Source organism: Carex rostrata, chromosome 1, assembly GCF_964058835.1.
Source record: "Carex rostrata chromosome 1, lpCarRost1.2, whole genome shotgun sequence".
Classification (NCBI taxonomy): Eukaryota; Viridiplantae; Streptophyta; class Magnoliopsida; order Poales; family Cyperaceae; genus Carex; species Carex rostrata.
The window spans coordinates 10,258,551-10,270,691 of record NC_135918.1 but is presented as its reverse complement, the minus strand read 5'-3'; the positions used below and the strand labels follow the sequence as shown (position 1 = coordinate 10,270,691).

The 12,141-nt window shown below is 35.5% G+C and overlaps 1 protein-coding gene across 5 annotated transcripts; it reads right to left on the bottom strand.

Annotated features, from left to right (window-relative positions):
• Positions 1-6,576: 6,576 nt before the first annotated feature.
• Positions 6,577-10,875, bottom strand: LOC144557898 (APETALA2-like protein 3). 5 transcript variants are annotated; one of them, XM_078306568.1, is made up of 10 exons: positions 10,346-10,875; positions 9,903-9,928; positions 9,760-9,790; positions 9,554-9,647; positions 9,100-9,245; positions 8,503-8,547; positions 8,309-8,412; positions 8,091-8,224; positions 7,607-7,693; positions 6,577-7,004 (listed from the first exon to the last, which is right to left on the bottom strand). In XM_078306568.1, the coding sequence occupies exons 1-10, from the start codon at positions 10,720-10,722 to the stop codon at positions 6,780-6,782; spliced, it is 1,269 nt and encodes a 422-aa protein (XP_078162694.1). In that variant the 5' UTR covers positions 10,723-10,875; the 3' UTR covers positions 6,577-6,779. The 5 variants fall into 5 exon arrangements, with proteins under 5 accessions (XP_078162694.1, XP_078162678.1, XP_078162703.1 ...); XM_078306552.1 differs by having other exon boundaries at positions 7,607-7,717; positions 8,091-8,221; positions 10,346-10,874; XM_078306577.1 differs by having other exon boundaries at positions 9,560-9,647; positions 10,346-10,873.
• Positions 10,876-12,141: the final 1,266 nt, after the last annotated feature.

The following is a 12,141-nucleotide window of genomic DNA, read 5'->3' as shown; positions in this document are numbered from 1 at the left end:
TAATTCGATCTACACTGTATGCATGGCCATTCAAAATTAAATCTTATTTACCCATTAATTAGTAATTACTCATGTCACCAATATATAATTTACTCAAGACAAATTTATTAGTAATAAAATGATTACATTTTTGTCAATAAAAATATTCATTCTCTTCTTCCGTACATCATATTTTAACAGAAAATTATTAAATTTGATATTAACCTTTCTATTAGCATTTTTTTTTCTGTTTTTTTTACTGTTTTTTGTGTTTTTTTTTTACTTTTTTTTTTCTTTTTACTTTTTTACCGGCGGAAATTTTTTTTTAAATTTGAATTTCAAAATTAAACGGGTTAAACGGGTAAAGGGTGCGGGTAGAACGGGTAAAGGATGCGGGTTCGGATAAATGGGTGCGGGTACGGAGACAACGGGTCCAGGTAGGCGGGTTTCGGGTACGGATTGGGTGAGTTTTTTTTCTCAAATATTGGTGTCCGGTCCGTCTCAAACCCGTACCCGTGTACCCGTTTACCCGGGCACGGGTACGGGTACCTCGGGTACCGGCGGACTGGGTTTGGGTAACCCATTTAGGGTATTAGCAAACCTCTACTTGTTATTATTCCTTAATGAAGTGATATATATTTGTTTATGTGTGGTGATCAACAATAGAAGTACAATATTAAGACAGCGATAGCACATCCATTAGACTATCCATCAGTAATTAAGCATCAAAGGATCCGATCCCACTAGCAGTAGAAATTAAAATTATCGGGTTAATTTAATTTAATTTAATAGATGGGACCTACCACTAAGCTAAGTTGGCCCCACTTGTAATATTTTTCACATGTTCCCCCCTATAAGAGTGTAAGAGTAAGAATGTAAGATCTCATACATGGTAATCCCATAAATCAAACCATTAGTTAATTAAATGTTGAATTTATAGATCTCATACATGGGAATCCAACTAAACAATAAAATACACAGTATTTCAAAAACAACCATTTGCATTTAACAATGAAGATTTAATAATGAGAAAATTACCTATTTTACACATAAATTTATAGATCAATATTTAATGTGAAGAAGAAGTGTTAGAGTTTTAAAGGAGAGGCCCGAAATAATAGAGAAAAAAGAGACATAATTTTATGAGAAAATTTAATTAAATATTTTTCAATTCATATTATATAGAGTACAAATGATTTATTTATAACAACATATATCTCTAAAATGAGAAACAAATTTTTCTTAAAATATTTGATGACGCCAAAACATATAACAAAAATCATTATCTTTTCTTCTGGAAAATAGCGAAAAGTTAATGCAACGCAGTCATTTTTCTGAATTATTTACCGCAAACATGTTTTTATGTGTTTTTGGCATGTTTTGGAGACAATTGTGAAAATAGGACGAAAACAGAGCAAAAGTGTCGAATTTAGGTGATTTTCGAAGATGGCATCTAAATTAGACATTCCATGGAGCATGCAAACACCTCACATGAAATGCACAACATGCAAAATGGCGAAATATCAAGAAAATATGCTAAGTTAGAAATCGTGCAAGTTAACCCAAGCCGCATGCGACCTAACCCTATGCCGCACGATCCGTGGACTGTTTCGTAGTGATCTAATCATACACCGTTGATGCTAAAATCAACAGAAGCCTTCTAGAAGGTTGCAAATTATGGATAGATATGCTATTTTTGGCAAACATGAGTGGGGTCCCCCATGATCTCCACTACTCCCTCAACCTTATCCACTCGTCTTAGGAATACTATAAATACCCCTCTCGTAATAGGATTTAGCGTGCATATTTTAATTGTGTAAGTCCAGATGATAGGCTAGCGCCCTCATGCTAGGTTAGGCTAGAGAGTTACTTAGGAAGAGAAGAGTAGCCATTGGAGCAAGGCGAGAAGGCGACATCCTAATTCCTAAGGACTGCAAAGGTTCTTCCATCTCTACAAGGGTGGTATTCTATGTTCTCTTTATTTATTTTCTTTCTTTTGCCATGGCTCTAAGTAGCTAAGCTTCTCATCTTTAGGGTGATGGTTTATATACTTGAATTCTTGATTATGTTTAATATATTTTTGTGATTTGCTTTTGTTATGTTTGAGTTTCTTTTTATTCTTTGATATATTTTTTTAATAAGTCATTGCATACATAATTTTGTCTACTATACATCAATGTCCTCCACATACCAATGGGTGCGTAGTCATTACAATTTTGTGTGAGAAGGGTAATATTGTAAGTACTAACACTTCAGCTAATGAGGCTTTGTCACAGTTCAAAGACTAGGGTTAGAACCCAGTGGGCTCCCTTGGCAGGATAGCGTAAATTGCAATTTATATTATATTAGGAGATACTTAGTAATAAGTTGGATCTTTTGGGATATTTCAATAGTCGGGTAGAATAGGGAATGATCAATTGTGTTCGTGTGAGGAAAACAATTGCATACTTAGGATACTTTGAATTGATAGCCCAAAAGCTGATCGAAAGATCAAAAAACCTTTAAAAAATGCATAAGTAGATACCCTGGACACATGCGGGTAGTGACAGTACAGTATGCGGGGTCATTTTGTGGGACAATCTATGTCGCACACAGCAGTGACAGTGCTGTATGTGGGGTAGAGCGACGTCCGAAAATATATTATCGTACTTAGAAAGATAGTGAACCCTAACCATAGAATCTATATTTAACCATTTAGTCTAGTGCTTATATTCGATTAGCAGCACCGCATCAAATCTAAACGGAGACCACAGTAAAAAATCAAACAAAACCCATACAAACCAATCAACCTAACTAGTTAAATTGTTGTAACCTAATATTGACACCCCAATCTGTTACACTAACTGCACCACTAATTGCTCAAAAATTGAAATTAAATTCCAATTGAAAGTAAATAGATGAGTTTAGAGAAATTTGACACGCGGAATGTTAACGGAGTTCGACAAAACAAAGGCCTACGTCTCCGGGGCGTCGCAACCTCTTTTAGGTGCACCTTTATATTACCCAATACGAAAGCATTACAACTTGTGAACTGGTGAGCCCTTACTAAGTAACCGGGAAGTCACACGGCCAACTAGAGATGAGAGCCGGCGAGCCCTTACAACCAAGGAAAGTCACACGAGCTACTCGAGATGAGAACGAAGTCTCAAAGTCTAGATGCTCAAGAGAAACACTCAATAGATCACTCTAACCTAATCTAACTCAAGATTAGTGAAGTGGGTTTGAGGTTGTTTAAGAGATATTGAAGTTTTAAGCTCAATCAACAATGGTGGAACCAAGCTCACAGAAAATCGCCTCTTTTGCAATTAGGGACGGCTGGGTTGATTTAGGAAGAAAGCCCAATCCTCTATTTATAGAGTCAGCTCAAAAATGAGCTAATACATTACAACGTTTTCACAAAACGTTACAACATTTTTCCTTTGCGATTTTAGGTTTTCAAATGGTCTGACAGCTCAGCTTGAACGATCTAAAACGTTACATAATGTTTTGCTCTGTAAAAACTTGATCAAAATCAGGAATTTCTGAAGTTTGGAAATTAATTAAAACGTTACCAACTTTTTAAAACGTTACCAACGGTTTAAAACATTACAGCTTTTTTCACAAACGTTATAACTTTTTAAAACGTTACAGCCATAACTTTTAAAAATGTTACAGCAACGTTTTTGATGTTTTTTTACTTTGATCGAGTTGTTTCACAGCATTTTCTTAATATATAATCGTTATAACGTTTTACAAACATTACCAACATTTTTATCCTATTGAAACAACATCAAAAATACTTTACCAACTTTAAAATATTACAAATTAAATTCTTGATAAATATTTTCATGATTTCTTCAGTTCAAGCATTCTACATTGCAATTCCAATTCGGCTTGAACCTACATAATTCTAAAATAGAATAAATCGTAAAATTCAATAATTGTATGTTTTGCAAATTAGTCAAATAGACGAAAAATATTATTGCTCGAACAACACAATCTATACTACACGATAGGATTATGCGCTTGTAATCCGACAATAAGTAGAAATTAGAGTTAAAAAGTATAATTATATTAAAAGTAATGTACTTATTTCGAGTCATTAATGTCCTACATACTAAATAATAAAAACTTTCTTCTTAGAGCAACAACCTTAAAGCTGTCAACCCCCCATCCCCGCCTCTCCAATCCACACTTCACATTTGTCCGTCCTTTTCACTATTTGTAGATCTCATCTCTGACGCATCATGTCCTTCTTTTTCTCTCTCTCTCGACTCTATTTCTTTGAGTGGAGAGGAGACAATTGAGCGGAGCTGATCGGAGTCGAGAGTGTGGTATCATCGGAGCTCGGAGCTCGAAGTGTAGATTCCTCATCTCGATTAGAGCACGACGGTGAGTAGATCCGGTCGTCGGAGTGCGACGGCGGTCGAAAGAACGGATCCGGTCGTGAAGCGAGATGAGGATTAAGGTATTATGGTGATTATGAGTGTATATAAGTAGGATTAGAATAGTAGATCTAAGAATTTTGAGGGTGATTAAGGACGATTAGAGTAATTTTGAGGATTTCATGAGAATAAAAAAGTAGATTGAGGAATTAAATTCGCTTGACTCGTTGTAAATAGTTTTTTTATCAATCAAATTGTTAGTAGGCATTATGCCACTAACCTTAAAAAAATATAAAAATTCTCCTTAACATAGCATGCCCAACATGATTGTTTATCCTTGACATCATGCTAAATCAAACCTGATGTAAATAGATGGTGAGATGAGAGGTATACAAAACAGTCCTCTCATTGACTTGAAATCTCACCCTAAAATAAAACCTCAAAATAAATCTTAAAGCACATAATTATCTTGAATTTCAACTAAATTAGCATTGCCTCAAGAAGTATCGTTGTCGTCTGCCTTTTGTTTATTCTTGAACTTGAAACAGTGAACCTTGATGTGTCATTTGTTCTTGCAATAGTTGCAAATTAGGTCGATGATAAAATGGGTGAAGATTGATGTTCTAGGGTATTTTAGGTCGATGATGAAGTCAAGTTTATAGTGGAACATCGAGTAGGTTAATAATGAAGTCAAATTTATGTTATAACTTTTAAAAAAAATGAATTTGGAACATCTTTCACCGTTCATCAAGTTAAATGATTTTTTTTTTTTTATGATTCAAATTTAACTGCTCTCGGTATACCATCAAACGATAATTAAATTGAGCAAACATGATTGGTACTCTTATCTATATATGTAACAACAAACCTACAATATATATTTTTTATATCTTTTAACCGGGTATTTGAATTAATTTAAAAATATATTATGAAAATGATCAAGATATGTAATTCTTGAATTATCCTCCCTTTTTAATAAATCCATACTTTTAAAAGTTTTATAGGCTAATAAGAGGAGTTGAGAAGTAATGGAGAAGATAGGAAGGGGCACGTGTCAGTTGTCGATTGACCTAGAACGAAAAGAGGAAAGTGAAAGAGACGAGAAACAAGATAAGATAATATGAGAAAGATAGGTGATAGGCGCCCGCCCATTGGGCTTGCAAGTTGCAAGTGTCAACCTGGTTCTGGTATGATGGTATCGGTTCCAAGTTAATACAATAAATAAATAAATTCATTTAAAGCCCATCTTTGTACACTTTCACACTTGGTGGAGGGAGTGTCGTGTCTCTGTGTCTTGAGTCTGGTGGGATTCGGAATCATTCATTCGTTACTTTGTTGAGTCTTTAGTATTCCTCAAGTCTCAACTCAACTCAACTCAACTCAAATGTAAGTAAACAAAAGAAAAAGGGCAACTAGGCAAAGGCAGGTGAAAAGAGTAAAGTATTCCCAAGGCAAGTCCCAAGTATTAAATAATGCAAAGCAATCAAAGGAAACAAGGAAAAAAAAGCACCCACTATAGAGTATAGAGTATAGGCCACTTGTCCCATTTCACCTCGGTGCCCACTGCCCCACTTATATTTAATTCATCAGATAATCAGACACAGAAGAGACTAGAGAGAGAGAGACTGGTGAATGACAGAGACAAGGCAGTGAATGGGGTAGGACCAGAGGCAGTGCCCTTGCCCTGAGAGAGAAGGTACTCTAAAAACTTTACTCAGAGGCAGAGGCAGTGCCCTTGCCCTGAGAGAGAAGGTACTCTTAAAAAAAACTTTTTAGTAAAGACGAGAACAAGGAGCACTTGCTTGCATTGCATTGCATAGCATAGGATGATAGGAATAGAGAGGGAACAGAGGGAATTTGCCTTTTTCTCTCTATCTTCCACGACGCCACCATGCACTGCCATCTCCACAGTAACCATTTGCTGCTATAATATTATCTAAACACCTTTCCAGCTTTCATTTCACTGCTTATCAAACTTTTGTCTTCTTAATTAATAATTACATTTTCCTTCCTCTTCCCCTTTCACTGCTTATCCACTGGTGATTTTGGTGTCAAAATCATGCAGATGTCACACAAAGCTAGCTCAACCAACAGATTACACACATGGTATTGATATCTTCAAGTTTCAACCTAGAACCGTGTTATAAGAGATGCAACTAATATTCATGCTAGATATCCAGTCACAGTCAGTTAAATATGTCAGCATCTTCATTTATTCAATTTATGCAAGGAATAGAGAGAATTCAGCCTCAATTGATTAGATTAAAAAAGGACAACGAAGCTATCTTTACCTTAACAATAGGAAGTAACCTTAACAACAGCAAGTAGATGAAACAACAAGTACGCCTTGCTGGAGGCATTTGCAATAGACAATGCCAATCATGACATGACAAACAACACAAGTGTTGTGATAAGTGGTTTGGAGTTTCTTTCAAACTAGGGGAGGAAGTTGTTGGTGGGAGGTGAGGGGAAATGAACGGAGTGGTGGGGCCCGGGCGGCGGCGTCGGCCGGAGTGGCAGAAAAGGCGCGGCGACGGGAGAGAATCCTGATGATGCTGCAGAAGAGGGAAAGGGCAACTGCACGCAGTGTTGCATTTGCCATGCCCAGCCGGGGACCGCTGCATGCGGAACCAGCTCTCCTCTCTTCTCTGTCCCTCTTTCCTGCACGGATGACAATAATAATGGCCATGATGATGATGATGATATAATAATATGATCATAAATACTGGAATTGGTACGAGTAAGCAAATGAGGCTTTAATTGCACTTTTCCGTTCTTTATTTTTCTAAAATGGCCAGTGATGTTCCAAATAATATAAGGATGAACTGAGCAGAGCATTTAAAAACAGAAATACTCATTTTTAGTTGCATGTCAACTATTGACAAGACTTCTGAAAACAAATAGGTTTATACAATCACAACCAGAAAAAAAAAATAGTATAATCTTAAAGAGACTAGCTTTCTGATATAATTCAATAAAATATACTTGAAATCATTTGAATAGCCTTCTGACACAAAACAATAAAATATAGTAGAAATCATTTGAATGAACTATAGCACAAGAAGGACAAATAGATAGGGCCTTTTGAAATGTCACCGGACATTTTACCATATGCAATACAAGAAAGGACACTGTGAGACCACTGTATATTTTAAATGAACTTCTGGAAAATGTAAAAGATGCTGAGCTGAAGCTAAAAGTTGATAAATTAGACTGTATAAAATAAAATGAATCCAACCAAGAAAATAAAATTAAGACAATACCTTGAGATTTGGAAAGAAGCCGGAATTTGGAATATTCCAGAAATGAGGGCTCTGATGTGCCATTACAAGGTCTTGAGCATGAGAAACCTGACAGAATGATGCATTTGCGACCTATGAAAAAAAAATTACAAATAGAAAACGTGAAAGGAATAAAAAAGGATCTCTAATCACCAGTGCAGTCAATTACTTACAACATGTACATGTTACTCACAGTCTCATGTCTGACGAAAGGAAGGGATTTAGTATATATATAAATGAATGTTTATGTTCATGAGCTATTTCTATTCAATCACTCAACCAACAGTATTAGAGGTGGGCCGGTGAGTGTTTAGTTCAGTAGACAAGCACAAGTGTACAAATTGAAATCAAATTAGTGTCCTTTTTAAATCTTTCTGGCACATCACAAGTCCACTTGAGTCTTTAAAGCATAACATGTACACTGTAAATTATTGAACACAATTCAGAGAGTTAACTGTTTTGTTACCTGAGGTCTCATATTTGAAGTTTCCAGAGAGTTACAAGCTAATTGCAAACCCATGAAATTGTGATCTCTTTTGGGACTTGGCATAGTAGGTTGAGAGATTCTAAGATTCAGATCAAGCATGTCACCTACAACTACTGAAAGACAAACCAGGAAAAAAAAATATTATTTGAAAATTTATAATTATCAAGGGAAAACATAATAAAAATGCAAGATTGAACCTTCGGGTTCTTGTTCAGGGAGAGTGTCTCCTTCATAGGAGTTTGATTCGAAATTCGTGACAGCTTCCCTCCCATTAAACCTGATAGCAGCCTTGTCATATGCTCTGTTTAAAGGGTAAAAGGAATAATGAAGAATAAATACATAAACAGAAACTGGAATTTGGTTAATATTTATTTATGAAAATTATATGAACCTTGCAGCTTCAATTTCGCTGTCAAACAAACCAAGATAGATATACCTACAAACAAAGATGGGTCTCTTGTCAGGATACTACTGTATCATAATAATGCTTCTTGATGTTGACAAAACTCACCCAAAATTATTTTCTATTTATACAATAAGGAGAAATTAAATTGTAATTATCTAGCATAAGTCAGCAAGTACACCATTATATGACTACTCTATAGCAACAATTATGGCGTGTCTTACCCAGCATTATCAATGGTGAATCTAGTTTAAGTGTTCAATAACAATGGCAATTGCGATAACAAGTGCATATATGATTCATTAATTATAAAAAATATAAAGTAGGTATATTATATTATTCACGCTATTGAGAATGGAAAAAAGAAAAATTCCAACTGATTTAAGCATTGCCAATTTATCCCTTCCTAAAATTCCTTTTACCAAGACAACTGCAATAACTAATCAATAGAGTACAATGGTATATCAATTGATGTGCTCAAGCAAATTAACTTTTTCTAGGTTTCTTGTGGCCAGCTGTATACGAGCCCCCAACATAGAACTGAAGATTGAAAATATGAAAGTAAAGAAGTGAAAAAAAGTGTACTTTTTGCCAAGTAATTGGCCCATGCGGGCCTCCCATCTGCCGCACTTGTGAAGTGTGACGCCTCGGTACTTTGAGCTGCCTCTTGCAAACCCTGTGCTTTGCCTCCGCAGTATGTGCACAAACTCCTCCTTTGTCAGATTTCTCATCTGATGTTTAATTAAGAAGTGGACAAAAGAAAGCATAAATATTAACATTAAAAAAAATCAATTGTTCCTGCAAATTATACCTGTTTTACTAGCAACTTTTTGCAAAATCACACCCAACTCACATTTGCAACCCTACTTCTGAAGGCCAAATTGAGGAAATGATACACCGTACTGATTTAGAATGTTTTCCAAGGTTATAACATGAAAAAACTTTCTGTGCTGAAAATTCCGACAATTGTTGGGGGTTATATGCAAATGCATAAATTATACTTGAACTTTGGGAGGAAAAAAACACAAAATAAAACTACCGTGACCTGCTTCAGATCCTCGTCATAGTCGCTGAGGTTGAAATTGATGTCAGCATCTAGCCCTCGAAATTTAATTGCTGCCCGATCATATGCCCTACGAAGCGAAATAGCAAAATTAATTTGAGGCTCTGGAGATAATTGATGAAATATAAGAGGAAAATTGTGTATGGAATTGAAAAGTTTATATGGTTTAAAAATAATCTAACCTGGCAGCGGCGTGAGCAGTATCAAATCCCCCTGAAATATTGAAATTGATAAAAAGAAAAAAAAAAGCACATTTGAAATAGGATAAGTTCAAGAACCTTTAAAAATATATATAAAGATGAAACCAAGAGAAGAGGTAACTTACCCAAATAGACCTGCTTTCCACAATCCCTGAGCCAGTATTTGAAAAAAGAAGAAGAAAAAACTAATTAAAATCTTAAAAGGTAGGTGATTTCAATGTATGAATGAAACAAATATAAAAGATTAAAGAGAAAAGAGTGATAAGAGGCAGCAGGTGGGTACACTTTAACTCGTAATAACACAATAACAAAAATCTAGAATATTTTATTTTTTTTCAATTCCCGTATAAGAACAAACAGAGATTTCAAAATTAAGAAGAAAACGATATAATTGAAATTAAAATAAGTGCAGCGTGAGAAAAGAGTGAAAGAGTAGGCAATATAAATTTGAATTGAGAGAGAGTTGCTAAACAAATTTGAAATACCCAAAATAGCAAATAACTTTTGTTCCCACTTTTTATTATTAGTAGGTTAAATTTGGAAATTGAAGCTACGATGAGATTCTAACCATATATGAGATTCCCATCTACCGGTTCTCCGATAGAAAGTGACGCCTCGGTATTGCGAGCTTCTGGAGCGTGGGCCCCGCCGGCTCTTCTTAATCTGCCTCTGCTGCTGCTGCTGCTGCGGAGGAGGAGGAGGAGGAGGAGGGGCTGTCAGATCGGGCCAGCGAACAGGGGGAGGCGCAGGCGTGGAGGAGGTTGCTGACGTGGCGGAAGAGGGACCCTCGACGGGGAAGAGCTGTCTGGTAACGATCTCAGGCGAGACCGGCACGTCAGCAACGATGAGTACGGAGGAGGTGGAGCTTGCGGATCCCGAGTCAACCCCACCGGCGCCGCAGGAGGAGGATTCTCCTGGAGAGGCGACGTTGAGATCGAGCACCATTTCACCTGGGGAGACGACGTTGAGGATTCTCCTGGGTTCGGTGGTGGCTTTGTTGGAGCAGGAGGCAGTACTGTACAGTAACAGTAATAGTGTGTGTATTACTTGGCCATGGCAGCAGCCAGCAAGAGAGAGACGAGGGACTCGGAAGAAGGACAAAGAAAGAAATGAATTAATGAATGAATGCCTTGTTTATTTACTTATTTCTAAGGTTTCTTTCTTTCTTTCTTTCTTTCTTTCTTTCTTTTGTGCTCCTCCTATTCCTATTCCCTATTTCAAAGATACATCACATCGTGCATAGCATAGTTGATAGTTCTACTTGTACTTGATTAATTGATGGACTCATATTTAATTGGCACCCTTCGGCAAATCATTCGAATACAAGAATAGTTAAGAAAGGAGGAATATTGAATAAGCATCAATTTTACAGTGAGACAATTATATAATTTTTTTTTTTTAAAATAAAAATCAATTTTTCAATCTCGGCGATATTTTAGTCTAAATTACATACATAAATAAATAAATTTAAAAAAAACAATTTTTTGTGAATTTCATTTTACGGAATGTAATCATTGACCTGTAGACAGTAGACATAGACAGACACTCACACACTTTGTGTGAACAAAAAAAATATCAATTACGATTTAGGCCGATCTTGGTATAGAGATATTTGTAATAGCCTCATGTACGATAACATATAACTGATATTTTTTATAATATATTTTATGTAATTTTAATATTCAACTCTACAACATAATTTAATAATTTATAGCGCAAACTAAACGTCTTTTAAGAATAATTTATACATGTTAATATCACAAAATTCATGTGTACCTGCTTATTTGGATCAAACATTATGCTTGAATAATCGGATGCATTTACAAATTTCAAATCAGCTAATTAGGTTTCAGTATCTGATCTGATAAATAAACTCCAATTTCGTATAATTTACACGTGCATAAATTTATTCGTGCTAAACTAAACAAATACAACAAATTATGGTTATTTAAAAATTAGAGTCTGAGTAAACAATTTCATGGTAAATTCAAATCCGAAGTAATTTAACAAGTCTTGTAGTTTGATATAAAGATAATATTTAAAAGTTCGAACCAAGGAGTATATGACACGGGAACAAATTGTTTAGACTTGCTTGGGGACAATCAAATCTATCACATTTGTAAAATCTTCGTATTTTATTCGGGGACGATCAAAATTCTCAGATTATTTGTTCGACACGAACAAGGGTTTAAGCTTGGGGATGTGATAGGGATAAAATAAGTAGTGATTTTTCATATCACTTGACCCAAAATATTGTCATTTATCAAATTACAAATGCTCATTTTCTATAGAATCAGATTATTGTTTTGTTATTTTACTTGATTTTGAAAAACTGCATATTTTCAATTATATTCATGCTAAAAT

Excerpts from the sequence above, each read along its gene's own strand:
- LOC144557898 (XM_078306544.1), bottom strand. The coding sequence starts at position 10,722 with ATGGTGCTCGATCTCAACGTCGCCTCTCCAGGAGAATCCTCCTCCTGC. Across the intron at positions 9,791-9,902 it reads TGGAAAGCAGGTCTATTTGG|GGGGATTTGATACTGCTCAC; the intron begins GTAAGTTACCTC and ends TCAATATTTCAG. Across the intron at positions 7,005-7,606 it reads GCTTCTTTCCAAATCTCAAG|GAAAGAGGGACAGAGAAGAG; the intron begins GTATTGTCTTAA and ends TCATCCGTGCAG.